Source organism: Rhinopithecus roxellana, chromosome 3, assembly GCF_007565055.1.
Source record: "Rhinopithecus roxellana isolate Shanxi Qingling chromosome 3, ASM756505v1, whole genome shotgun sequence".
NCBI lineage: Eukaryota > Metazoa > Chordata > Mammalia > Primates > Cercopithecidae > Rhinopithecus > Rhinopithecus roxellana.
This window is the reverse complement of record NC_044551.1, coordinates 70,570,765-70,598,613: the sequence shown is the minus strand read 5'-3', so window position 1 is coordinate 70,598,613 and position 27,849 is coordinate 70,570,765. Positions and strand designations below refer to the sequence as shown.

Sequence of the window (27,849 nt, the reverse complement as noted above, 5' to 3'; positions counted from 1 at the left end):
CGCTCCTGGCGCCCTCATGTCTTCACGGGACTCCCCGCGCCGGTTGACGTGGTGTCTCATTCGGATCTCCAGGCAAGACCTCAGCTCCCGCGGCAGCATCAGACAAGCCCGTCTTGTGCTCCCAGGCAGTGCGCCCAGAGGAGGCGCAGAGCGCCGCAGCTGCAGCTGAGCAGCCCGCAGCGCCCCGGGCCCGCGCAGCCCCAGCCAAGAGCGCGGCGTGCGCAGCCCTGTCACCTCCCCCCCACCCAAAGCAGCGGCGGCTGCTCGGACCTCGGCTTCTGGGGGTGCGGGGGGCAGGCGAGAGAGTTGTCGGCAGCCCTCGCGCTGTTCGCGGCGACCGAGGCGGGAGTCTTGGCTGCCGCCTCCAGGGCGCTCTTGCTGCCCCGCGCGACCCCAGGATTGCGAACTCTTGCCCCTGACCTGTTGGGCGGGGCTCCGCGCTCCAGCCATCAGCCCGGATGGGTCTCCTGGCTGGGACTTGGGGCACCTGAAGTTAATGTCCAACCTGGGGTCTGCGGAGACCCGATCCGAGGTAAGTGAGGGAGCGGGTGGTGCCTGCGTCGCGGGCGGTGCGGCTGGCTGAAGGGTGCCCTAGTCAGAGGGGTGCGTCTGGACCCCAGAGCAAGGGGTGAGAGTAGAAAGTGGAAAGACTAGAGAGAGCCTAAGCTATGCGAGGAGAGAGAAAAGTAGAACTGGAGAGAGGCCGGCCTTTCGGAGGAGTATGTTGCCCTTTCCACTTGGGCAAAGATCTCTGGAGCCCCAGATGCCCCTGGACCCCGAATGCCCAAGAGAGGCAGTTTCCTTCCCGGACTCGGCGAGGCGCTCTTCCGTCAAGTCACAGAACGATTCAGGGCTTGGGTCATCTTCGAACCCACCGCCGTCGAAAAGTATCCTCTCTGGACCTGCAGAGATACTATCATTGCCAAGGGTGCAACTTACTATTGAGCTTGTTTTGATCTGTTCGAAGGCAAAGCGCAGGCCCGGGGAGGGCCTGCTGCAAAGGTGCTGAGAACCTAAAAATGGAGGTCTCACCTCCTCCGGGCGAGGTCGGGCAAAGCTACATTCCTCACCCGGCTGCCTGCACGTTCCTAACGCCCTCCACCCCAACTAACCATCCCCGTCGAGGTTAGGAGAAGGGCTTTCTTGGCAGTACTGGACTCAAATCTCAGTCTCGAACATATTCTTGAGACTCCACTAGGCCACTGAGGTTATTATTTTAATGACTCCTTCTTCTCCTGTACTCTGTGCCGCCTTCCAATAACACCCCACCACCACTGCCACTACTTTACACCATCTCGAGGCTAATTCCCGGCTGGTGGTTTGTTTCCTGCCCCAACTAAGAAAAACCAACCCTCTTCGGGCTGGAAATGGACTTCCGCGGGTTCCCGCCAGCCTCCTGGCGCCCAGCTAGTTTCGGCTTTGGTAGAATCAGCCGCCAGGACTGATGTGCGCGTCTCCGGGGGCGTACCCATCCATGAGCTCGCAACACTTTTGCTCATAGGCGGGGACAAAGGCAACTCTTCCGGCCCTTGCTGCGATGTTAGAACGCGCTCGACTCTTGCTCAGCATTTGGAATATATGCTTAAGTATTTCAAGGAAGAGATGTTTCTTCCAACCTCTCTCACGCACCCGATCCCGCAAAACCTTCAAAGCCGGCCTCTACCAAACTCTTACTGTTTCGCTGCGCCTTCGCTTTGGCAGGGAAGGTGGCGCCTTTTCAACAAGCAACAAGTGTCCGATCTCTGGGAAGTCCGCCGTGTCCCTAGCCCTCTCCTGCTAGCAATTCGGGTGCTCTCGGACCTGGAATTCGCATTTTAAACAGTCAGACCCCCTTCCCAGTTGGCCTGCGAGAAGTGTCCCAAATTCTTTTTCCCTCCCTCATCTTGGGCCCCGCAGTTATGGGGGATTAAGGGGAGAAAAAGTCCTCTGTCAGTCAAGGACACGAAGCATAGTTAAGAAAAGCAATATATCTTCCAGCAATTTCTGTTTCTACCTCCCCACGCCAAAAAAAAAAAAAAAACCCTCGAGTTTATAGCAAACCCGTCTCCCCGCCCCACCGCCTCCTCTTTCTCTCTCTGAGACCTGGATCTTGAAGGCAAAGCCCAAACAAACCTCCCAGCCTGCCAGGCACAAGAAGGTGCGGGGGCACTGACGGCGGGAGCGCTGCCTCCTGCGAAGCTGTCGCGGTGACGCGGGGAAGGGGTGGGGGATGGTCTAAAAGCAGGTTGCCAAGAAACCCGCTCAGGTGAAGTGGGGAGAGGAAAACCAGCGAGAATCGAGGGGTGGGAGCCTGAAAAGCAGAGATGCCGGTAAGGACCTTCACAGGTCCCCGGGCTAATAGGATTTCGGGAGGCTTGTAGAGGGAGTGATGGTTCTCCGGTTTTATAACTAAAATGATAACACAGCCTCCGGGCCGCGTGGGCGTGACACGGCTCAGACGGTTTCTGGTGCCCCCTGCTGCGGGGAACTCAGAAATGCCTCGCGGCGAGCGGCTGCTTTTGGGAGCACTTCTGTGGCTTTCCTGGGCGTCCTTGCCTCCCCAGGCCCGGGGACCCACCAGGTGCCGGCGCCCGCGGCCTGCTGCTTTTGCCCTGCCGGAGCGTGGTGGTCCCGGACCCAGAAGGGGACCAGCCTGCCAGGCACGAGAAACGGTGCGGGGTTACCTGGCAAAGCAGAGCCCCCATCACTTCAGGAGCAGAGCTTGGTTCTCGCACGTGGCGGCGCGTGAAGCAGTTCGCACCGCGGGCAAAGGCCCACGGTTGAGGAGAAACGCGTCGGGCAGATGTAGATGTGTTCTGGGAAAGCGATAGAGAGACAAACTGAGAAACCAAGGGGTGGAGCCCACACAGACTGAGAAACACGTCCTAGTAGACGCTGTGTGCCGAGTCCCTAGAACCTCCCCCGTTTTCCCCCGCCCAGCAAATACCGGGAACTAAAGAGCTGCTCGGACTGGAGCCGGTCCCGGCGGCGCTCAGAGGGAAGAATGCGCCCTCCCTGCCCGGGGGGAAGAGGGGGAGCTCGATCGTGGCGCTGGCGGCGCTCGGCCGAGGGCGGGAACCGCTGCCGGGAGCCTCTGGCGAGGCGGGGAGTTTTCCACTGTGTCGTCTTTTGCCAACTTCGCCACACTTCTAATTGAGGATCTCCACGTCCAATTTAAAAAGCCCTCCGTCGGCCAGGCAGGAAAAAAGGGAAAACCCTCTTAAGACGGAAGGGAAATCTGGTGCCTCTGTGGCTTCCTGCTGGCGGGCACCGCGATTTGGAATGGCGCATTAACCCCGCGCCTCCATGCTCCTGCGGTCTGACCGCCAGCCATTTCGCACGCACCCGGGAGCTGGCACCGGCGAGGGTGTTGGAGCGGGGGGGAGCGGCTCGCGTTCCTCGGGTCCTAGCTGCCAAAGTACCTTTCTGGGCACATTTTGCACGGCCTGGTGCAGTTTTCCTGTGTCTGCGCGTCGCGACCCGGAACCTAGCTTTTTCCCGAGTTTGCAGACCAGCCCACGAGGCAAGAGGCGCTGGGTGCTGCAAGTCACTAGGAGTTTCTAGTCCCTACACCCTCTCGAGCCCAACAGCTGTATAGCGAACAAACAGACGCTCAGGGGATGAAAAATGCATTCATCTCTGCAGAGGTGGGAGGTGGCGGCCGAATTAAAGGCTTCCCCGGGTTGCCTACACCGGGACAGGGGCTGGGGTTCCGGGTAGAGATGAGGACTGGAACCCTGGAATGGAGGCGGGGGTGCCTGTGAACTAGTGGCTAGGAAAGGCACAGAGGTTTTTGCATTTACCTGGTTTCTACATTTCTCTCTCGCATAGGGAAAAAAAATCGAGTTTTTCCTAAGAATCCGTTTTATGGAGCGGGTCGAGGGGAGAGGATAATCGACTGCATGAATCTCGCAGATTCCACTTGAGGAGATTCTCTCTAGGTCACTAGTTCCCTGGAGACTGGAACCCTAGGATTAGGAAGGCACTGGATAACACTGCGCCCCAAGATGCCTCGGTTCTTTCCCATCTCGTTGGTTGGAACTGTCCCCCGAATTTACAGCCCCCTTTTCTCCCCCACCCTCAGCCGCGCGGCCCTCCTTTGTAGGGGTGTGAGGATTGAAAAGCCAAACAGAGCCCACCTCGGGCTGAAAAGAGCTGAACCCCCTACTCTGCGCCATACCACGGTCTAGGCCTTCTAATGCCAGAGCACCTCCAAAGCGTCGGAGACTGGGTACAGTCGTCCAGGCGTGACGGGAGCGCCGGGAGCCAGCGACTCCTCTGGGAGGGGAAGGGATTACGGGCAGAATCTCATCTCTCAAAGGTGCAAAAATCCAATCAAGAAAGGGTTTTCGAGTATACCACGGAGGATTAAAACTTTCAAGACAAATGCAGTCTTTGCCTAACAGCAATGGTAAAGCATTTATTGAGCTCTTACTACATGTTCCGCTAGCGCTTTCCATGCGTGATTTAATGTTCATAACCTTAAGAGGTGGGACGAGTATTTTAAATCGAATCAGTGCTTCGGAAAGTTAAGTAACTTAACCCAGATATCCCATACTGGCCAAAAGTCTCCAAGTCCCCGCTAATCTTGTTCTGGCAACAGAATACCTATTTAGGTGGGAAAAATGAGGCGTGGGCGGCAGGCGGAGTGAGTGGTACCCCCGAGCCTACCCTCGAGTAGCCAGAAGCCCGGTTGGGACCCGAGGCAGGGCAGTGCGCTTGATTTTATACCCAAAGAGAAAGACCGGTCACTGCTTAGGCAGAGGACTGGTTCCGGGGCCTATAGGAGCTACCTGGACAAGAAGGGGAGGTCTCTGGTTGGGGTGGAGGACGCAGGGTGGGAACTACCCAATTGTCCCTCAGGAATGGGGGATTTTGCGCACCAGTAGAGGGCACCGGACAGGAATCGTGGTGGTGGGGATGGGGGGTTAACTGGAGGGACAGCAGCCCTGCCTGAGACTCTGGGTGACCCCTAAGACCGGGTGGTGGAGAAGGGCAGCTGCAACCTGAACCAGGAGTGCGAGCTGCTCCTGGGGCGCACTGAGAGGGAGAAGCGAACTGGGGACTTGCAAGGAGGGCAGGAGTGCCCGGGAAGCCTCTGGCCTGCAGCGGTGCCGGAGGAGGGCGGTGATGAGGTTGGAGAGGGGCTCAGGGACCCGCGGGGAGCCCAGACTTAACGTGCTATTCTGCGGTTCTCTCCCCCACCTCCCGCCTGCCCGCGCAGGTGCCGCCGCCGGACGGGACTTTAAGATGAAGTTATGGGATGTCGTGGCTGTCTGCCTGGTGCTGCTCCACACCGCGTCCGCCTTCCCGCTGCCCGCCGGTAAGAGGCCTCCCGAGGCGCCCGCCGAAGACCGCTCCCTCGGCCGCCGCCGCGCGCCCTTCGCGCTGAGCAGTGACTGTAAGAACCGTTCCGTCCCCGCGGGGGGGGGCCGCCGGCGGACCCCCTCGCACCCCCACCCGCCCGCACGTACCCCAAGCCAGCCCGATGACTGTGTGGCCTACCGACCCGTGGGCAAGCAGTGCGGATGCTGAAGCCCCCGGGGTGCCTGGCTGCCCACTGTTGCCCACACGCCTTGCGTGAAAGTGACACGCGCTGGTTTCCCCAGCACAGAGGGGATGGAATTTTTATGCTGCTCCTTTAGCATTCTGATGAACAAATATGCTCCCCACCAGCACCACCACCTCAGAAACACACACACAGCTGTCCCCTTTTCTGTTTCCTCATCTATACACACTCCCAGTTTTTCTTTTATTCCAAAGCCCTTTATCTGTGTGACTGTGCCTGGCTGTGCTTAATTCTGAAAACTATTGCACTTTCATCCTAAACTGCGCCTGCAAGGCGAGGGCCGACTTTTCACAAAAGCAAGCCAGAGGCAGAGAAAACACAGAAGGGCCTCCGTTTCCAGAACAAGCGTCTGGGTAATGTCAAATCTGTTCAGAAGAGTTCCTCTGTTCTGTAAAGTTCCGGTTCTAGAAAGACTTAACCATAAATAGTGCTGGCTGGGACTAGGGACAAAGATTGTAGCTCACTCCACGTGTGACAATGCTAACTCCTGAGAAAAAAAACCCAGGTTATTCTTATTAGAAAATAAGTCTGTGATTTACCTCCCAAAAGTTAACATGTTTTAGAAGCAAGTCAATTAGGGCGTATGGGCTGTGATGTGATCTCGTTTTCCCTGGCTCCTCAGAAGCTTGTTGCATGAAGTGAGAGATGCTACATTACATGTGATAGAGGCTGTTGCAGAGGCATAATGTCAACAAAGGTAGCAATAGAAAATTTCACACAACCCCAAAATAAAGCAGGAATGAGCTGTATGTAACTAGGATACCACCCTGGCTACTCTTCCCTCCCTAACCCCACCCCCAGAATTATCCCTCTAGTTACTTTGTGCTTGAAACTTACTATGGTCATAACCACAGTAGTAGTCCGGCAATAGTCAGCTGTGCGCTGAGCCCCCCAAAGCCAGTGGCCTTGGCTAGGAAACAACCTAGTAAATGCAATATGTTTATTTTATGCTTAATTATAACAACAAAAGCACTTCTTCCACAAGTCCCAAGAAAGACAGAAAGTGGAGTTTTTTAAAAGGCAAATTAAGACTTCAGAAGTAAGTTAGGGAGCATGGTTAATCCTTTGAAACTAAAGTACCTGTTCCAAGAGTGTCTATCAATTAGCTGTATAAACCTACTTTAGAGGCTTTTATTTCCATCACAAATTTAGTGTATATAAATGTTCCTCCAACAGAAACTTAAAAATGCCCCTTAGTGCCAGGTCTTCCAAAACTGGCTATTCATTCACTGAAACGGTCTAGAACAGAGGGACAGGGACACAGTGGCAGATAATAGTTCTCTAACCCAGACATTGCCAAGAGAAAAACGACTGTGCCTGATTACAAAGCTGATTAATTCATGGAGGTTTAATTGCCATATTAGTGCCCTGTTTAACTAAGTTCATTTAATTCTGGCTCGGGCTCCTGGCTCTGCTTTCAAGTAACTCTGTGACTTTCGGGCAAGTTACTTTAGAGCTCAATGAATAGTCTGTAACTGTACCATAAAAAGAGGCCTTTCTACTCTACAATGCCAGTGGCTATAAGATTTGCCCCTTGGCCTTTATGCTTGTCCTAAAGTCCTTTGGGAAGTCTCTTAAGAAGAGATTGGAGTCACCTAGGGAACTTTAAAGAATACTGATGCTAGGTCTCACCCCAGGAGATTCTGATTTACTTGGTTTGGGGTGTGGCCCAGGACCTGAGTTTTTAGGTGTTCTCCAGATGAGTCTAACGTGCAAGCAGACTTGAGCCACTACAGCTTGATAATACCCAAGAAAATCTTTGGTTCATATAAGGTACAAATAGTCACAAAGCAAGTGAGTTAGCACAGATTGCAGGGGCAAGGGCATGTTGTGGGGAAGAAGGATTGCTTCCCTTTTCCAAAATTGATGCTATGCCATCAGTGAACAAGATTCTCTCTACTCTATTTACATTTGAACAGCAGAACACACCCCATTGTGTTTTGTCTATGAGAAGATCTAGTAGATCCTAGAGGAAACCTGAAAAAGAAACATTCCCAAAGAGAAATTGAGCTGAATTCTAAGCCAAATAGACTTCTTTCCCGGTATGTTTGATTCGGTAGCAAGCTGTCAGTGCAGGGAAGGCAAAATAATGACAGTATGCAGACTTTGAACACTGAACCAGTGTCAACACGCCCCTGTCACAGTGCTGACATTTATATCCTGCACTGTACATGGTGCAACTGGTTAAGGCTTATGTAGAAAAACATTAAGTCACCACATTTCATTTAAAAATAGAAAGTATCGTAAATTCTGATTCTTCTAGTTCCATCCAAATACTTATAACTTAATGATTGAGCAAAAGAGCTTTCATGCCACATTAACAGTCATCCTGTGCTTTTCACAGGAGGACCAGGATATATAGTTTGCACACTCACCTTTGAGATTGCATGTGTTCTGCTGGTTCCAATGTAAATAAAACATCCAGAATTCTATTCCTAGTATGACTTCAGTGTGAGATAACCGAATAGAATTCATAATTGGCCAATGGGTTTGCTTAGAGGCTGGTTGTAAAGTAAATGGCCCAGGACTGCTTCCTGTAGCAACTTCTAGCCTGTCTAAACTCAAGGACTTGTGACTTGACTTTTGGGCTACCCAAGACTTTTCTCTTTGGCTGTCTTTGTTCGTTTATTTTGCTTTTTGCCAGTATTTTGCTTTTTGCCAGTTTCCAAAGGGCAATTAGAGCGGGCATGAGGAATCTGCAAGTTGAAACTTGCAAATGTCATAGCATTTTCAAGCTGAAAGGAAACCCCTCTAGTCCTGAAACCTAAAGAGGCAAAGCAACTCGTCTATAATGTGCCACAGTTCCATGATCACAGGAGGCAGGTCTGAAGCTGGGAACAGAGTTTCCCCCAAACTACTGAAATGTACTTTATATGGGAAGGGGAGGATACTTTGTATAGGAGGAAGGTCTTGAACTAATGACTTAGACCATGGTGCACAAGCTTGTTTGAATTTATTGAAGGTTAGTTCATCATAGTCATATTCCCTATCTTAACTGTAAATGTATTTAATAAGTAAAAGCATAAAATGCATGTGGTTTTAAAAATTTGCATCTAAATGCACATATATATTCATCAAATAGTTACATGTGTGCCTGTCTATGCCAGGCACTGTCCTAAGTGCTAGGGATACCTTGATACACCTAATAAACAAAAGTCACTGCCCTCATGGAACATACCTTCTAGTAAATGTCCATGCGTGGTGGTTTGAAAAAATTAACGTGAAAGAACCTCAGTCCAGTAAGGTGGGCTGAATTTTTTGTGTGACTGGAAACCAACTAAAATGACATTGAGCATTGTTAAGTTGTAATCACAAGTAATTCCCAATTTAGTATAATATAATGGGATTATATTCTACCAGTTTGATAGCAGTTCACAAAATTTCCTACGGGAACAATTTTTTAAATTAAGCTATCAAGTTTTCAGGCTAGCCCACAAAAGCCTATGTAAACCACAATATAGCTGAACTGTCATTCACAATATTACTAAGTGAGAGTCTCTGCCCTGGGGGCCATATCCTATAATCTGCAAAAGGAGGGCACAGAACAAATCAGGGAGGTTTCAGCAAGCAAGAGCTCAAGGTAACACATTCAGACCAGACTAGGATTTGGACCCCAGCCTTGCCACTTAACTGAGATATTGAGCTGTTACTTAACATCCCTTAAGCTTCGGTTTTCTCCCCTGTAAAACAGGCATAATAGTAAACCAGTCTCATGGGCTGATGTGAGGGTATTGCTTTGTAAAGCCTCTACTCCATAAATAGGGATCATAGTTGTCATTTGCCACCCTCCTACTTACAATGGCCCCTCCTTGGGCACCCAGTGAATTCCCTTCTTCCGCTGTGACATCTGCCAGGATGCTGCTCTAAATAGTGGGATTTCAGCAGCACAACAGAGTACGGAGAGTGAAAGAAATGCAGGCCTTGTGGGCAGGCTATTTTGGGCCCTATTATTGGTTGGCCAGCACGTAGGCAGGCCAGGCTTGCCTGGGATTCTGCCCCTGGGTCAGCTGCCCCTGACTCTCCCCAGGTTTCACAGCTCCGTGGCTTCCCCAGTTTCCAAGCCCACATATTTCCAGTGGAATTTTTCTGACCAAACTCCCGTGGTTATGTTAAGGAGATCTCTTCCCTCATGGGAAGGAGGGAGGCAAGGCAAGGTAGGATCTTTCTATGTAAGTGATAAGAGGGTTGTGAGTTGGAGGCTACCTGTATAGAGATGGAGCGTATCTTTGTAAATGATCCCAGCTGGATATTTAATTTAAGATGTTTCATAACCCTAGCAAAAAAACTTTGTAAACTGTGAGACCACCTCTATAGAGCTAAGCAAGCTTCTAGTACAACAAACTGGGTAAATGTTAAGCTTTCAAATCTAATGTTATGAAATATAGAATTTAGAATAAACAAGCACCATGTATCTATTGTGTCTTATTGCTTAGGTACTGTATGACTGGACAATACTTTAACAAAGTAACTACCTAAGCTGGAAAGGCGCTCTGCCACTTGGGAAGGGTCTCTTGGAATCAAAAAATTGCACATCAGACTCTTGTAGGAGGCACTGATTCTTTACTTGAGATCTGAGACCAACATTCTCATTCTGGTCCCAGTCTGGAAACCTATTTCAAACTGTTGCTGTTTAGAGACATCTATTTAAGGCTTAAATTGATTTTGCCAGTCTTAGGATCTCAGGCTGACCCAGGGCGTAAGCAATGTACTCAACAGGTTCTTCTTCAACAGATATAAAAATTAAAGCTCCCTGGTATTTTCCCCTGCTAACATCTCTTTGTTCTTTATTTAGTGCTTGTGACCCACAGCACCTTCATTTGATTAAAATACTTGTTTTTTAGTTAATCACTTGAGCTCAATCAGGAAACAAATACTAAATATCTTTCATGTGCTGGGTGCCATGCAGTCTCAAAAAAGCTAAATTTGTAAATAAAGTTGCTGGTGATCTAGTTGTAAACTATTGCTAGGTGGATGGGCAGATGGCTGGATGGGTGAATAGAATGTCACTCAGATAGATATGTCTATTGTGTAGGGTTTAGGTGAGCTGTACGCATGCGTGGTAAAAATTCCTAGCAGTGAGCTCACTGGGATTTGGGGATCACAGCAGGGACGACTTCAGGGAAGAGGGAGGATTTGACCTGGCACTTGAAAGATGGGTGCTGGGAAAGGAAGGGAAAAGGAAAGGGGGACCTTCCATACTAGAGAGTAGCATGGGAAAATTTGTGACCATGATGTGGGGTAGGGACAGTGGAACAAGGAGGAGGACAGACCAGTCTCCAAGATCTAGAAAGAGGTGCTAAGAAGTGGTGGGAAATTGAAGATGTCTTGATAGGTGATCGCAGATTGTGTGACGCTATAAAATTCAGGAAAAGGTATTTGCTCTGTTTTTGATAGTAGTGAGGCACCTATGGAGCAGGCAGGTGACTGCAGAGGGGGGTATTGCTTCAAAGCTGTCTTGCAGCAGAAGTTACCTAAATACCCAGACTGCTTTTGAGTGGGGCCTATGCCATAAGCATGTCTTTCATTTTGAGGTATTGTGTTCTTATTTTTTTAAAATGTTCTAGACATAGGCACAATTGAATCAAACTATTAGCCCCAAGTAAGTGAATAGCTGCAAATAAACACTTAATATAAAAGTTAATGACCTAGCACCTTTTAACTATCCACATGATGAACATGAACACAGTTCTTGTCCTGAAATCAAGTAAGTTTGAGCTCTACAATACAAGAGGAGATATTATTATCCCCATTTGACAGGTGAAGAAAGGAGACCTAGAGCGTTGTTCCAGGTCACAAACCTAGTAAGTGGTGAAACCAGAATTTAAACCTCAGCATTTTGGTCCGAAACCCAATATTTCTTGACGTTACACAGACTGTGTGTGCACATTAGTGGATTAAGAAAATACAGACATTTGGCTTGCTTAAAAATGCACTCGCTAACCCTGAAACAGATTTTCAGGAAAATTAAGCAAGCAAAGAGAAAGGAAAAGCAGAGACTATCAAATTTCCTTTAGGCCCTTTTAAAATTTCCATTTGGGCTGTGGTAGGCTTAAGCCTGTATTACTAATGACTACTTCAAAGTCCAGATCAGGATGGTTTAAGAAGAGAAACATGAATTTATCTAAGTATTCCTATAATATTGATGCTTTTTGCAATGAGAGAAGCTCCCTAACTCTTTGTAACAAAGCAAGGTCTCCTCAAGTGCTTGGTGGGCAGACAGCATTCGGGAAGCCTTGTGGGAGACTCTAGTTCTCAGATCACTCCCATTCTGCCCAGCGAGGGGATGGCATCCACATGGGAACCTAGTGTGACTGCACAAGTGTCAGAGCGACAGCCTCAGTGGGAACAGGAGTATGCGTAAGTAGACTTAGGTCACCACTGGGAAACAACTGATTAGCTCAGTAGAGGCAAAACCCACTTTTGCATAACTTTAATAACATAATTGAAGCAGAAAGGCATGGTTTTAAAACAATATGTTTTTGCCTGCAGTTTTTTTGCCTGCAAACCTGCAAATAAGAATGTTGAAAAACAATTATCTACTTTGAAGCTTTCTAAAATTTTTCATCATAGGTTTAAATAATTATGCTAGATGTCATTTCTAGCCCTTTCAGGAACTGAATATATGCTTTAAATATTCTTTTGGCAAAACTTTGCACCTGTATATGTAGCTTATTCAGTTCATGGAAAACGATCAAACTAATCAGCCCAAATCAATTGGCTTTTTGGTCAGGAAAGGTCTGACTTCATTTTCAATTCAAATGTATATGTTAACATACACCCCATGACAACTGTCACATTTCTGGATCCCAATTGTAAGGTAAAGAGATGGATAGGTGAACAGTCAGACAAGCAGAGAAAGCACTGAGGCTTCCCAAGGGGCCTGACCAGGAGGAAATACGGAGCAGCTTGCTTCAGGATTTCTTGGTTTATTCACAAAGTTATCTCCCTTTGGAAGTGGTTGTAGTACAATGAACACCCATACATCCTTCAATAAGATTAACCTCTTTTTTAGCATTTTGCCTCATTTTTTTCTGAACCATTTGAGAATTTGTTGCAAACATCAGAATGTTAAATATTTCAGTATGTACCTTCTAAGAACAAGGACAATATATAGCCACAATTCATTTATCAGTCTCAGGAAATTTAACATGGATATAATACTGTTATCCAATAGATAGTCCGTGTTCATATGTCCCCACTTGTAGTAATTATGTCCTTTATGTTTTGTTTTTTTTAAAAAAAAAAAACCCGGACCATAAATTGCATTTGACTATCTGGTATCTTTATACTTCCTTAATCTAAAATGATTCACGAGTCTTTTTTTCCACATGACATTGACATTTATGAAAACTCTGGGCTCTTTTGCCAGCTGTTTCCCAGACTGCCCTTCAGTTTAGATCTGTCTGATTATTTCCACATGATTAGGTAAACATCCTTGGAATATCATATTCATGGCGCTGTGTCCTCACATCAGGAGGCACCCAATATCAGTTTGTCCCAAGGAGCCATTCATGCATGAATGCCTTTGTATGGCACCTGAAGGTGTTTATCCCCGGGACAGGCCCCACGATTGAATGGCAAGATGGGTGAGAAGCACACCATCTCTCAGTAAGGACAAAGGAGGATTGGAAAAGGGGACATGGGCAAGGAGAACCACAGCAGGAACATCCGCAGACAGACCAGACATTTTAGGACATGGCACGTGTGGAAATTGAGGAAATGGACACGGATTCCCTTTCAACCACCCATAGGCACTGCAGAAAATCTTCATGTGCCCCCAGAGGGCCAGTTGCCTCAGTTTGAAGACACTGCTCTAAGCCATAGTGGACACAAAGATATCCCTCATGGGCTCCGGAGTCAGCTGACATTTGCATGTTTAGTTGTCAGGCATTTTGAGGAGCACAGGAGAGCTCGCACAGCCTCCCAAGACAGGCCTGTGGCTTCTGCCCACAACCCACCATGCCAGGGGCTCCAGGTCCTGCACAGAAGTCTCTCCTCTGTAGAATATGCTAGACTAAGTAGGGACCAGTGTCTGGATCCCCTGTTGGGCAATCTTGCTTTGTCTAGAGACCGCAGAGTTGGCTTTGCGCTGCTGCCTTTTGTGCAAATATTGCTGAAGGAAGGTCCCAGATGCAGCAACCATATTGGCCTACATGAGGCACCATTTGTGAAATACTTTCTGTGGACCAGGAACTGACCTGAAATATTTTCTTATGTTATCATATTAATTTTGACCTGAAGGTAAAGTTGTGACTAGCCCCATTTGAAAGATGGGGAAATTGAGACTTACAGGGTTAGCAACTTAGCCAGGGTCTGGACACAGGGCAGCCTGAGTCCAGCACTCACACTTGTCACCACTGCACAAGATCACTTCCTGCCAGCCCACAACACTCAGATGTCACTCTTCTGACTGCATCAAAAAGTCATCAAGGAAAAAAAATCTGGGAATGGGTTTGTCAGATAAAGTTGTTTTAGAATGATAACCATATCTCATTACCTGAAGAGTCTGAGATTCCCGTAAATTCACTCACTGTGAGTAGAAATTCCCTCCTTGTATCTGACCACAGGAATCTACCAAACAAATTCAAATGATAAAGAAGATTTCTTTCATCTTCTCTTAGTCCCTCCTTCTTGTTCAAATCACTGAGACCCTTACAGGCCTTTTACCCACTGCTCAGTGGGTCCCCTGGGAAGAGCTGAGGGACGCTGAGTGCAGAATCCTGCAGGGTCCTGCAGCCTCTCAGGCTGGGGGCAGGGCTTCGCTGAAAGAAGAAAGGAGAGACTCCACCACCCCCACAGCCACCTGCCTCTGATAACACCACAGGGATGATTTGCCCTAGTGGCTTTTTGTGCACTTAATTTTACAGGGTAACTTTCTCACCCTTCCCCGTTAAGTTTTTTATAAGGGCAGTAGCAGAGCTCCTGGTGTGTGCTCATTAGCTTGGGGTGTTTATTACTGACTCTGGAGTGCTTTTAGCTCACACCAGGTGTTCATGGATTAGCTAACAAATGAACACCCTCTTGGGTGTTTTCCTGACTTAAAAGCTGAAGAATGGACACTTTCCACCCAGGGGCACCATGCTGTATTACTGTAAAATTATTAGCATAACTATAATAAAAGCATGGACCACATACATAGAAACCAGAGCAAGGTGATCAGAACCTGAGTAACAAAGGAATTTACTGTCTGTCTCTCCCTGAGTGGGGTTTTCTGGCTGTTTATATTCATGGAGTAATTTTCAGTCCATTTGTTACAAATTTTCTTAGTTGAATTGTAGGATAACAGTTTAGGATATAGTACAAGTAGTATGTGCAGTGTCATTCAAAGCGGGTAGAGATAGTAAATAAGACGGCATTTTGATGGGCAAAGTGGCTTTTCAAAGTACAGCTCCTTTTTCTATATTCTAAGGTGTTTTGCATTCTGGTTGGTCTTTTTCTTCTGCCTTGAGAGAATCCAGAAATGCTTTTTTAAAACAACAAAACACTGGTGTTTTTACAACGCAAATACTTTTCAAATAAACTGATGTCATGCCTTTCTGTCAACAAACCACTGGTCCTAAAGAGAATGCACTGGTAGCTCTGGAAATGGTCACAATGACTTAGTAAATTGCCTCAGCTGGTAATTGTTTTTAGGAAAAGAGATGCTGTGGACACTCCTGAAAGTTAACCCAACAGCAGCCTATGATCAGGACGGTCTATCAAACACTAGATGAATTCCGTGTCCAAAATAGGAAAGCACGGAAGGTCATTTCATAATGTAAGATGCATCAGCATTCAGTGCTTACTGATCTATGGGCCTTTTTAAAAAAGTAGTTCAAATAAGTGGCAAAGACATCACTTTGAAATAGGAGCAGATGACAAAACTTTACAGAAGTTTTTCAGAGAACTGGAACATTCTCATGAACTCACAGTTAGAGTCCATTCTCATGGACCGCACATTTTAGAGGTTCCTGAAGGTCAAATAAGAACAAGAGTTGACAGTCCATAGATCGACCTCAAGGACAAGCTGATTGGCTCTCCTGATCCATTTTGTGCCACTTGCAGTGGGCAATTCTAGCCTTGGAGTCATAAGCCGGGGATGACCTAAGCATACTTGAAGCGGCAAAAACAGAAATGAATAAAACTGGGGTTCGAAGAAGATGGTAATTTGAGTGTTTGACTTTTGGGTGATGGAGACTGAAGGAGTTGTAGCGTGTGGCTGTAGTGTGTCCTCTCAGGGGTCAGGGGGCCGATCTGTATTTTTACAGATGGAAACTGATGTTTAAGAATGCCTCGCAGGGCCGGGCGTGGTGGCTCAAGCCTGTAATCCCAGCACTTTGGGAGGCCGAGACGGGTGGATCACGAGGTCAGGAGATCCAGACCATCCTGGCTAACACGGTGAAACCCCGTCTCTACTGAAAAATACAAAAAGCTAGCCGGGCGAGGTGGCTGGCGCCTGTAGTCCCAGCTACTCGGGAGGCTGAGGCAGGAGAATGGCGTGAACCCAGGAGGCGGAGCTTGCAGTGAGCTGAGATCCGGCCACTGCACTCCAGCCTGGGCGCCAGAGCGAGACTCCATCTCAAAAAAAAAAAAAAAAAAAAAAAAAAAAAAAAAAAAAGAATGCCTCGCAGTAGAATCTGGATGCTTTCAGATGCAGATACAGGGTCCTTTCTACACATCTTCTACCTCTCTTAAATAGGGCACAGGAAGATGACTTGATGATTTAAGAGAAGATTGATGACGATCATTTCAAATGTAGCCGAGACATTGAGCCAAGAGGTAGAAGAGGTCCAGCACTGCAGAGTTCTGAAATACCGCCTGTGGGGTTTCCTGGACACCCCGAGGGTACTGGCTGAGCTGAACGCTGCTGGAGTGTCAGCCAGAGGTGGTCTTCTCCCTGGCAGAGGTGACTGAAAAACCCGTGTCTGGCCACGTGTTCCAGCCAAGACTTAGACTCTCCGCACTTTAGCACTGTGGAGCTGGAAAGGGCCCCAGAGAGCATTGAGTTGACCTCAGAAGGGTTAAGCGACTGCTTCCAGGGTCACGCGGCTGGTCAGGGACTGACCCGGGACTGGAATCCGGGCCTCTGTTCTCTCCAGCTCTGCAGCAAGAGCCTGGTCATTTGGTGCCAGCGTGAGTTGGAGGAGCTTCCGGAGATGGGGCCTCTCTGTCTGGATCTGCTGCCGTGCTGGCTGCGGCTTTTCCGGTTTTAACTGGGAAATCGCCAGAGCTGCCTTAGCGTGATATGCAAGAACCAGGACATAGGAGAGATGCCCCTGAGTGGCATGGCTTTTCCTTTTTTGGAGACAATTTACTGTATTTTGTGGCCCATGGCAGCCTAATGTTAGGATCTACTTAGTGTTCATACTGAATTTTTCAACAGAAAGTGTGTTTCTCACCTCCTGTGCTGACTTTGGTAAATGTGTACAGGTGAAACCAGCATGTTTTGCTCATGTCTCAGAGTAAATTCCCATCTGCCACAAGACTTGAAGTGCTCAGTGATAGCAGAGTTTTTACTTTAAAATGAAAAGACAACAAGTTTGAACTTTGAAACTGAATCACCAAGTCCACATTTGTTAGTCCTGTGGCCTTCACCAAATATTTGTCTTCTCTGAGCCTCAGCTTCCCGAGCTGTAAAGTGGAGATAGTATTCAATTTAGCCTTGAATGGAGGTTGTCAGGTTTAAAGTTAATGTTGTGTGAAAGTAGGCAGTATTCCACCTTTATATTGGTCATGTTTTTTAAGTGCTTCAAGGAAGCCCTTATCTAAGTTATAGCCTGATGAAATTTTGTAATGCAAGAAGTTTTAAGGTTAAACTCAGCCATGTAATTCTTGTAATGATATTCTAATATTAGTGAAAGAAAATCATGTTTGTATCATATAGAAAGATAAAAATAACTTATTCCAAAACAATGACATTTGTTGGGACTCTTCTTGAGAAGTTATATCAATTTTAACTTGATCTTTTCATATATGTATGTGTGTGTCTCTGTGTGTAGACACATATGTATGCATGCATGTGTATGTGTATGTGTTTATAGACAGAGATCTCTATATTTTTCAGACACTTGGCCTATAGAGCAATTTGCATCTTACCTGCAGTATAGGTAGGCAAAGAATACCAGATTCAATGTCTCCCACCATTAGGGGGTTTTCCATTTTCCTCCTGTCTGAAGACAGCCTTTCATAGGAAGCTCTACATGTCAGGATGGATGGCACTGCACCTCGACAGCCACAGGTGCAGCATCCTGTGGCCTCATCCTCAGCTTCCTGCCCCATCCCAAAACTGGGCCCTACCATCTGGCACTGGTTCCTGATGTATCTCTCACTTGTGTGGCCTTGGCTTAGGCAGCAGCTCACCCCATGAGCCTCTTTAGCCCTCACCCTTCCAGGCACAGAAGCTGGACACTTTATAGTAAAGTGGCAAGGCTGTTCTACCCACAGCAAGAAACCCCTGAGCCTTCTCTCTGGGGCCCCTGCATCAGCCAAGCCCGGCTCATGCAGATCTCAAGCCTGGCCTTGGAAGACCTCTCCTCCTGGACAGGACCACTGTGGGTACTGAGGTCAGGGCCCCTCTCTCCTGGGTCCCTCTGAGCCTCAAAGACCTTCCCTCCACCCTCTGGATAAGGAGTTGTGTCCTCACCACTTTGTCCCTCATAGACAACTTTGTGCCACCTCCCTCTCAGGCCCACGGGTTGGGGACTTAGGATGACTTAGAATGAAAGTCAACTTAGACTCCCTGCCTGACCAAGCTGAGGAGGGGATAACCAGCTACAAGTATTAAAATGACCCTTTGATTAAAATATGGTTAACCTGTACTGTTTTTAGACAAATATGGCATTTTAGGAAAAGACTTTGTCCACTATTGCCAGCAAACCAGTGGACTTTGTCCACTATTGCCAGCTTAATATGTTAATGTTAAAACATTAACATATAATGTTTTAGATTATGTAATTTTGAGTTCAGCTATTACAGGGAGGACTTGGAGCTCTCAGCCTTGTTCCTATTAAAACTCAGTTGACTTTACAAAATTGTCACTATCTCAGTCCTTTGTTCCTGAGGTGGCATTACTATTTTTTTCCCCATAATCGAGGGCAGCAAATTCTTTGCAATGAACTGTTTGTTCCCAGAGTGGTGCCCCAGTATAAGGTTTCATTTGTTTAAGTAACACTATTTATACAAAGAACACATCAAAATTAAAATATTTTAAATAGAATAATACCAAAATATTTGGTTGCACTCTGAAGGATAGCTTAAATGCATTTGAGCATTTTGGATTTCCAAAAACTTTATCTTTTAGATGGACATGTTTTCCAAGATATATCCTCCAAGCAGGTCTGGGAAATGAGCAAAGATATGACCTATTGTTTTTTTAATGATGCTCCTCTTTTGTGGTTTGCAAGTATTTCACAATTAAAGTTAATAAATGAGGGTCATTTGCGTATCTGACATTCTGCCAAGGCTTTCATGGGATGAAGACAGAGATGCGCCAGTAAGTCTTAATTTAGGGAATGAATCCAAACTCAGACCCCTCTTCTTTTCCCTCAGCTCAGTGAATTCCTGGAAAATAGAGGCAGCTGTGGGCATCTCAGCTTATCACCAGGAGTTTCTTGTCTGGGCTGGGTGAGAGGCCTCTGCAGAAGAGTTAAGGACAGGCTCAGTGAGGCTGCCCAGCACCCTCTGCAGAGGAGTATGGCTCCTAATGTCCCCAAGTGCCTTGTATCAATAAATTGAGACTGGCTCTAAGAATGAACTCATGTAGTCGGAACAGGCAGGCCTATTTGCCCTGTAGTTTGAAAAATACAATGTTGCCCTTTCCTGGCTTCCAGAATTCATATCCATGTAAATTTTTCAGCATAAATATTTGTTGTTTGTTCTATTTTTCATGAATATGAAGGAAAACAAAACTTCTGCTTAATAAGAGTTGCCTATGGCCTGAACTTGGGGCTTAAATAATATTTCCACATTAGCAACAAAGGGTGAAGGAGACTTTCCATCAAAGGAAGGAGTTTTCATTAGCCACATGCCAGGAAGTCTTTTGTTTAAAAAAATAAATAATAGACTTTATTTTTTAGAGCAGTTTTAGGTTCACAGCAAAATTGAAAGGAAGGCAGAGAGTTCCCATATACTCCCTACCCCTACACATGCATAGCCTCCTCCACTGTCAACATCTCCCACCAGAATGGTACATATATTGTAACTGATGAACCTACACCGACACATCAATATCTCTGAAAGTCCATAGTTGACATTGTGGTTCACTCTTGGTGCTGTACATACCATGGGTTTGGACAAATTTGCTATGACGTGTATTCACTCTCTACCTGAAATTCAAATCAGGCTTTCTGTATTTTACCTGGCAAACAAAGCCCATGACAAAGCCATGCAGTCAAAATATCTTAAAAAAGGAGGAAAAATGTTTTTCAAGATCTTCCAAGTATCGAGGGCTAAGAAAAAACACTATAAGCGCCGCTTCAAATCCTTATTACTATAACTCTAGTAATACAAATTATATAACATATAGATTAATGAGTCTCTAAACCAGAATAATTTTAACTTCTGTGAATCTAATGTTTTCCCATTAGCTTATATTAAAATTTTAGTAATGTTTTACACTCATTTCTGATTAATCTTCAGTTAATTGTTAATTGAACTTAACTTTCTATATGCCCAGGTTCCTAAATTAATGTTAATGACCTATTTAGAATTCTTGAATAGAGCCTATGATGTGAGTCCTTTTGTAAAACAGTCTTTTTTTTAATTTGAAGACTCTTCTGTATTTTGATTAGTCTCTCCTAATATATCTGTTTTATAAGTTCCAATTTATATACAAGCATTTTTTTTGAAACTGGGCACATCTGTATTTATCTCCTCTTTACTAGCTTATTGTTGAAAGAAATCACTAATAGCTAAAACAGCTCATTTAAAAAAAAAAAAAAGTCAATTGTTTCTGTCAAAGTGATTTAAAGTTGTTGTTTTGTTTTGTTTTCTTTTCTTTTGAAAGAACACTTCCTAAAGGAAGTTCAGTGAGAAAGCAGTACAAAGGAGAGGACAAATTAAGAGCACTCTTGGCCGGGCGTAGTGGCTCACACCTGTAATCCCAGCACTTTGGGAGGCTGTGGCAGATGAATCACCTGAGGTCAGGAGTTCAAAACCAGCCTGGCCAACATGGTGAAATCCCATCTCTACTAAACATACAAAAATTAGCCAGGTGTGGTGGCGGGCACCTGTAATTGCAGGTATGTGGGAGGCCAAGGCAGGAGAATCGCATGAACCCAGGAATTGGAGGTTGCAGTGAGCTGAGACCATGCCATTGCACTCCAGCCTGGGCAACAAGAGCAAAACTCCGTCTCGAAAGAAAGAAAGAGAGAAAGAGAGAGAGAAAAGAAAGAGGGAAAGAGAGAAAGAGAAAGAAAAGAGTGCTTTCCCGGGCCCCCTTAAGAAAGCATTACTCAGGGAGCAGAGAGCTCTGGGAGACTCAGGGGAGGTGGGCGCTGAGAATTAATGCTGCTGCAAAACTGCAGAAAGCTGAGGAGGAAAGGCAGTTTGGAGCTCTCTGGTGGGCAATGACTGTGCCACTCATGGCAGAGTGGCTTTCCTGAGTAATGTGGGCTGTTTATTTTGGAGCATTTCATTTCATAATGATGCAGTTTCCAGCTGAAGTCCCAGTGTCCCCTTGAAAAATTAAGAACTCTCTTTCCCCCTAGTAAAATGACCCGACTCATTCAGGCAGCAGTTACCGTAGGCCTCCAAAGCCTACTCAAGCACTTGGAGATCCATCAGTGAATAAGCAGGACAGAGTTCCTGCCTCTTGGAGTTGACATTCTTTTAGAGAAGACAGACTATAAATAACAACCCTAAGAAATCAGTTAGATGGTGTGTTAGAATGTATCTAGAATTATGGTGCAGGGGGAGGCACAGGGCAGGGGTATCTGGATTAGGGGTTGGGGAGGAATCTTGTTTTAAACAGGGAGGTCAGGTGGGACTCATGGACAGTGACATTTGAGCAAAGACTTGAAGGAGATGTGGGAGTGGCCACAGGGTGGGAGACATGTAGTCTGATATTCTTCGCCTACCTATATTGCAGGTAAAATACAAATTGCTCTATAGGCCAAGGGACCAGGTGGAGAGGGGACAGCCAGCACAAAGTCCCTGAGTTCCTGACTGTTTGAGCTGTAGTTCTCAAGGGATGGTGTTGCCCCTAGGGGACATTTGCAATATCCAGTCATGACCTTGATCTGTCATGACTAGGATGGGGATGCTACAGGCCTTATTTTAGTCCATTTTCTTACTGCTATGAAGAAATACCTGAGACTGGGTAATTTATAAAGGAAAGAGATTTAATGGACTTACAGTTCCACATGGCTGGGGAGGCCTCACAGTCATGGCAGAAGGCAAAGGAGGAGCAAAGTCACATTTTGACATGGTGGCAAGCAAGAGAGCATGGGCAGGCAGGGGAACTGCACTTCATAAGACCATCAAATCTCATGAGACTTATTCACTATTACCAGAAAGCACAGGAAAAACCTGCCCCCACGATTCAATTACCTCCCACCAGGCCCCCTCCCATGACATGTGGGGATTATGGGAGCTAAAATTCAAGATGAGATTTGGCTGGGGACACAACCAAACCGTATCAGGCCTCTCCTGGGTGGAGGCCAGGGATGCTGCCAAACATCCTACAGTGCACAGGACAGTCTCCCACAATGAAGAATGACCCAGCCCAAAAGGTCAGTGGTGCTGACACTGAGCCCCGTGTTTGAGGAATGGTAAGGAAGCCAGGGTAGCTAGATGGGAGGGAGTAAGAGGAGAAGCAGGAGAGGAGGTCAGAGTTACATAGTAAAGGCTGGAGGAGAGGGGCAGCCAGGTCAGGTAGGGCTTTTAGAGCCAGTATGGATATGGGCTTTTTCTCCAAGAGTAATGGAGAGCCATTGGAAGGTTTTGAGCAGAGGGGGTTATGTTCTGCGTTTACAGTATCTCTCTGGGGGCTGGGTAGAAAATAGATCGAAGGTGGGTAAGAGTAGAATGAGGGAGCCCAGTTCAGGGGCCACTGCAATTATCCAGGCAAGAGGTGACAGGGCTTCAGCCAGTGTGGAAACAGCTCTGTGACTTCTGTGCAGCCGATCCAGCCAATGCTAAATTTCAGAGAGCAACCAGGCATTCTATGGCTTCCAGTCACCAGTCTTTTCATTGTTATATATCGTATGTTTTACATATTACACACACACACACACACACACACACTACACACATACGTGGTTAAGTTGCCTTTGCTAGATTTTGTTCTATAGGAACGGATACCTGATATTTTAACAATTAAATAGGTTAGGTTTATGACAAGACAATTTGACATGGGTTAGACATAATGTAATCTTTCTGTGCTTTAACACAATCTTGGCAAAAAACATTTACTCTTGCTGACAACTCTTCTGTGGTATATTTCTTTAAGCCACTTATAATCCTAAACATAATAAATGACCTGAAAAATGAGGTGAGGGAGACATAAAAGGCCTAATACCTAAGAAATAGGTGTTTGAATTTATTTCCCCTGTTTAGAAATTTATTACATTGTTCCATTAGTTACTTTTCTCTTCTTACTTGATCCGCCAAAGCAAACACTGAAATCCGGCAGAAAGCACCGAGAAACTGCTGATTCATACTTTCACCAAAGGTCTCAGACATCTTAGTGTCCCCGCATCCTTCCTCCATGTGATCTCCCTAATAGGCCTCTTGTCCTGCTTGCAGCCAGACGGTGGGAGCCATGTGACAGCCTGCAGCTGAGGCTGGACCTCACCCTTGGGGGCAGGGCTGCTTCTTTCCACAGACAGCATCTCATTTCGTTTGTTGCTTTAATACATAAATGCCATTTTACTCTATCACTGGACTTTTTTGTTAAAGTCATGCTGTTCAAAGGAAGCGTAAATTAGTCTCTTTGTTAGTAAAATATAAACTGTTTTCCTGTTCCTTAGTGATTTTTAAGGAAGTTTTAAACCATAGTTGCATTCCTGAGCTCTTCATTTGTTCTGTCAGAATGGTTCTTGTCCCACTCAGCCACACAGAATCAAAGCAAGTTTCAGGGAAGAGCACTCAGTATTCCAGATAAAGGTAGCCACATTGGAAAACCTCACTTTTTTCACCCTCTAAGATGGTGTCTCTCAAAGTTTGGTGCGTGGATCTTTGACATTAGAATTCCTTGGGGCTTGTTAGAAATGCAGATTCCTTGACCCCTCCCCAGACCAACTGACTCATTGTCTTCAAGGGTAAGGCCAAGAATCTGCATTCTAGTCAATATCCAGGGTATTTTCCTGCACACTCACATTTGAGAACCACTACTCTAGGTTGTGTGACTAGGCAGGAAAAATGCCCCTAGAGGATTGGCCAGCTCACAGCGAGCCCTGTATGGACTTGTTAAAAATGGTGGATGTTATTCAAATGAAAACTATGCTTCTAAGGATTTGTTTTCTTCGAGGAAGTATGTCACCACCACGGTAGTCTCCTCTTCCAACTAAATCATCTTTCTTCTGTGCATTTTGCCTCTGTTCTTGGGGATTACAACAGTCCCGTAGCTTAATCGACTGATAGTTTTGCTGTGGGTCCAATTTTTGCTGACTTTAGGGGGGCACTTTGATCTTGAAGACGGCTTGAAACGATCATTTTGTCTCATGTGCCATTTTCTCTTTTCTTGTTGAACAGCAAATATGCCAGAGGATTATCCTGATCAGTTTGATGATGTCATGGATTTTATTCAAGCCACCATTAAAAGACTGAAAAGGTCACCAGATAAACAAATGGCAGTGCTTCCTAGAAGAGAGCGGAATCGGCAGGCTGCAGCTGCCAACCCAGAGAATTCCAAAGGAAAAGGTCGGAAAAGCCAGAGGGGCAAAAACCGGGGTTGTGTCTTAACTGCAATACATTTAAATGTCACTGACTTGGGTTTGGGCTACGAAACCAAGGAGGAACTGATTTTTAGGTACTGCAGCGGCTCTTGCGATGCAGCTGAGACAACATATGACAAAATATTAAAAAACTTATCCAGAAATAGAAGGCTGGTGAGTGACAAAGTAGGGCAGGCATGTTGCAGACCCACCGCCTTTGATGATGACCTGTCGTTTTTAGATGATAACCTGGTTTACCATATTCTAAGAAAGCATTCCGCTAAAAGGTGTGGATGTATCTGACTCCGGCTCCAGAGACTGCTGTGTATTGCATTCCTGCTACAGTGCAAAGAAAGGGACCAAGGTTCCCAGGAAATGTTTGCCCAGAATGGAAGATGAGGACCAAGGAAGCGGAGGAGGAGGAGGAAGAAGAAGAAGAGGAGGAGGAGGAAGGCAGCCATCATGGGAGCCTGGTAGAGGAAGATCGAGCTACAGACAACTGGACAGGAGAGAGAGAAAACAGCCCTCTGGATTCTCCAGGATGGCAGCCGATGTTCCTGGTTGGCTGTTGCCACCGTTTCAGCTGATACGGTCCACTGTCACTGATCACCGGTGCGGCTGCGGATGCACTTGAACCAAACCAGTGTATCTCCTGTGATTTGTTTTCATGTGTCTGAAGACACCAGGGAAACAGGGATCCTGGTGTTGTTCCTTGTCATTACGTTTTACTGCTGAAAGTAAGAGGTTTATTTTTCTGTCACTCAGTGGAGACATACCCTGGAAAGGAGAGGGAAAAAAAAAGCAAAGATACAAGAGATAATCACCTTTGCATTTGAAAGTCGAGGCCCGAGGTTTACTACAACCAGCATTTTTGCCAACAGTTGGTGATTGATTTCCATCACCGTGTGTGGGGTGGGAAGAAGTTGGCTAGGAACCAAAAAGGCTGTGCTCATGATTAAACACAAACCTGAAGGTATTTCCTTTATGTCCTTGGAAACAGGAAATGAGTTGTGGTTTTCGCCAGCATTCTTGTAGGAGAGAATCGGGGAAGGCCCCCAACTGCCTCCGGGCAGGGAGAGCACCTCGGGCCTGTTGGTTTACAGAGAGACAGATGTTACATACCCAGCTCCACTGAAGCGTGGTCACCAGTGACCAGAGAAGCTACTCGATGCAATGCATCTGTTTCAGATACAGAAATATAGAGAAGATATTTATTGAGATTTAAGTTATTGTTATTTATTACCGTTCACTAATGAGTTTCTCTTTTTTCCCTTATTTATTAAAGTTTCTTTTCAAAGGTGCCAAAGTATATGTGCTCGCAAAATGTAAAGAAAGGTGACAAAAGGAAATTCGAATTGGGAACAAGGGTCCATGCTTTTCAAAGTATTAAAAAGTTTTTTGCTAGGCAAAAATCACTTACTTTACCTGTTTAAGAAAATGTCTCATTAACTTTCCCCAGCTTTCAGCATTTTCCCCAGTTTTTATTTTTAGCTTCTCAGGCAAGCCCCCTTTCCTGGAGCAGCGTTCAAAGACCACTGGCGCTTGATTTTATTTCTTCCTTGCTCCATTGCTGAACAGATACGTTGTGGGCTCCACTTCCTGTTATATTTAAGCTCTTAGTCCCCTCCATGTATACCTAGCTATACTATGCATAACCATATATAGAAAAGGTTCAGTTCCTTTTAACAGGTAGTCCTGGATTTAATGCTGACCTAAAAGTAATGTCAACAATGCTGTCAGGTAGCGACCATTTTACCGACTCCCTCCATCCCTGCTCACCCACGGCCCTCTGGAGAATATGCCGGCTGCCCAGTGCAGCATGGGAGACACAGGGGCCTTCCAGAGGTAGGGTCTACCAGGTCCTGTACAACTCCTGGGCTGTCACCGGGGGTCAACAGCTGCTGCTGCTATATACCCAAACACCTGACAGTTCCCTGGGGAGCAGATGGCTGAGAAGGGTGCTGAGGAAGCCATGTCTGGGCCAGCCACAGCCACACACACGGAGCCTCATACTTAAGAGTGTGCTGCCTTTAAATGAAGGCGATCGGGGCCAGTGCAGCAGCTCACACCCATAATCCCAACACTTTGGAAAGCCAAGGTGGGAGGATCACTTGAACCCAGGAGTTTGAGACCAGCTTGGGCAACATAGGGAGACCCTGTCTCTACAGAAACTTTAAAAATTAGCCAGGCGTGATGGTGCACGCCTGTGGTCCCAGCTACTCAGGAGGCTGAGGAAGGAGGATCACTTGAGTCCAATAAGTCGAGGCTGCAGTGAGTTGTGATCATGCCACTGCCCTCCAGCCTAAGTGACAGTGCAGTACCCTGTCTCAAAAAAAAAAAAAAAAAAAAAACAGAAAGAGGTTGGAGTGGGAGGAAACATCGGGTGGGAACAGCCACCCCCTCCATGCCCTAGATTGTGAATTTGTCAGGCAGCCAACACACGTATGACACACTAGGCCCTATGTTAGAGCTTGTTGCATATTTCATAAAAGGGATTTTCATCAAGGAGATAATCTATTACTACCTTAATGGCTATTAGTCATAAAACTATGACAGATTTAGCAATTAAATGAAATACTGGCCTCCATCAAGTAATCATGTCAGTTTTACAAAGTAACAAGAAGCAGCAGTTACCAGATATCCCGTCCCCTTCCCTGAAAATACCCAAATTCTTCACGGTTCTGCCCTTCTCTGTCTTTTCTGCTCCCCTTGCCTGCCTGGGAAATGGAGGAAAGGCCTTCTCTCTCACCTTCTCTTGGGATCTTGCTGAGAATTCAGACTGCTCGAAACAGTGACAAACTCCAGCCATCCAGTCATTCATGGAGTGCAATTTGGATGTGGCCCCAGGGGCATCTGTCCCATTCAGAGAACCCTGGCAGGTGCGATGGCCACTGTTCCCAGGCTTCAACCTCAGTGACTGTCCCACACCCACACCAGCTCCCCATGGAGAGTCCCTGCCCAAAAAAGCTGTAATAGCCAATGGGTGTTGACAGCTCATTCCCGGCATCACCTACACACCACAAGCAGGTTTTAATGGAAGCAAATTGCTCTACCAAATCCACAAAAGGGTAAAGTTTGTGATTTTTCTTTATCATTGTGATCGCCATCTGATACAGTAAGGAGTGCACTTGTTTGAAAGTTCTGACTTCTCTGATCTGTCTCGGTCGTTTGTGTTATACAACCAAAGTTCTCTACAGACTTTATTTTTGTACAATATCATTTTGTAACTTTTTACAAATAAAAACTCATTTCTATCGCTCTCTGTACTTCTGTACTTCCTTGCATGCACTGGGCCAGGCAGGCATCCACAAGCATTTATTAGGAATCACCGCCTTCTTACCACACAGCCCACTGGATGGTTAGTGGCCTTGCCCATCAACTCCCAGCAACCAATCACCACTCAGGAGGGAAAAAACTTGCAAAATTGTTCTTCTTCATTCAGCAAAC

General features: G+C 46.4%; 1 protein-coding gene across 4 annotated transcripts; it reads left to right on the top strand.

Moving 5' to 3' along the window:
* Window positions 1–27,660, top strand: GDNF (glial cell derived neurotrophic factor). 4 transcript variants are annotated; one of them, XM_010367668.2, is made up of 3 exons: window positions 1–532; window positions 5,204–5,380; window positions 24,221–27,660. In XM_010367668.2, the coding sequence occupies exons 2-3, from the start codon at window positions 5,230–5,232 to the stop codon at window positions 24,703–24,705; spliced, it is 636 nt and encodes a 211-aa protein (XP_010365970.1). In that variant the 5' UTR covers window positions 1–532; window positions 5,204–5,229; the 3' UTR covers window positions 24,706–27,660. The 4 variants fall into 4 exon arrangements, with proteins under 4 accessions (XP_010365970.1, XP_010365968.1, XP_010365969.1 ...); XM_010367666.2 differs by lacking the exon at window positions 1–532 and adding an exon at window positions 4,192–4,390; XM_010367667.2 differs by lacking the exon at window positions 1–532 and adding an exon at window positions 4,192–4,390 and having other exon boundaries at window positions 5,204–5,302; window positions 24,221–26,208.
* The last annotated feature ends 189 nt before the right edge of the window (window positions 27,661–27,849 follow it).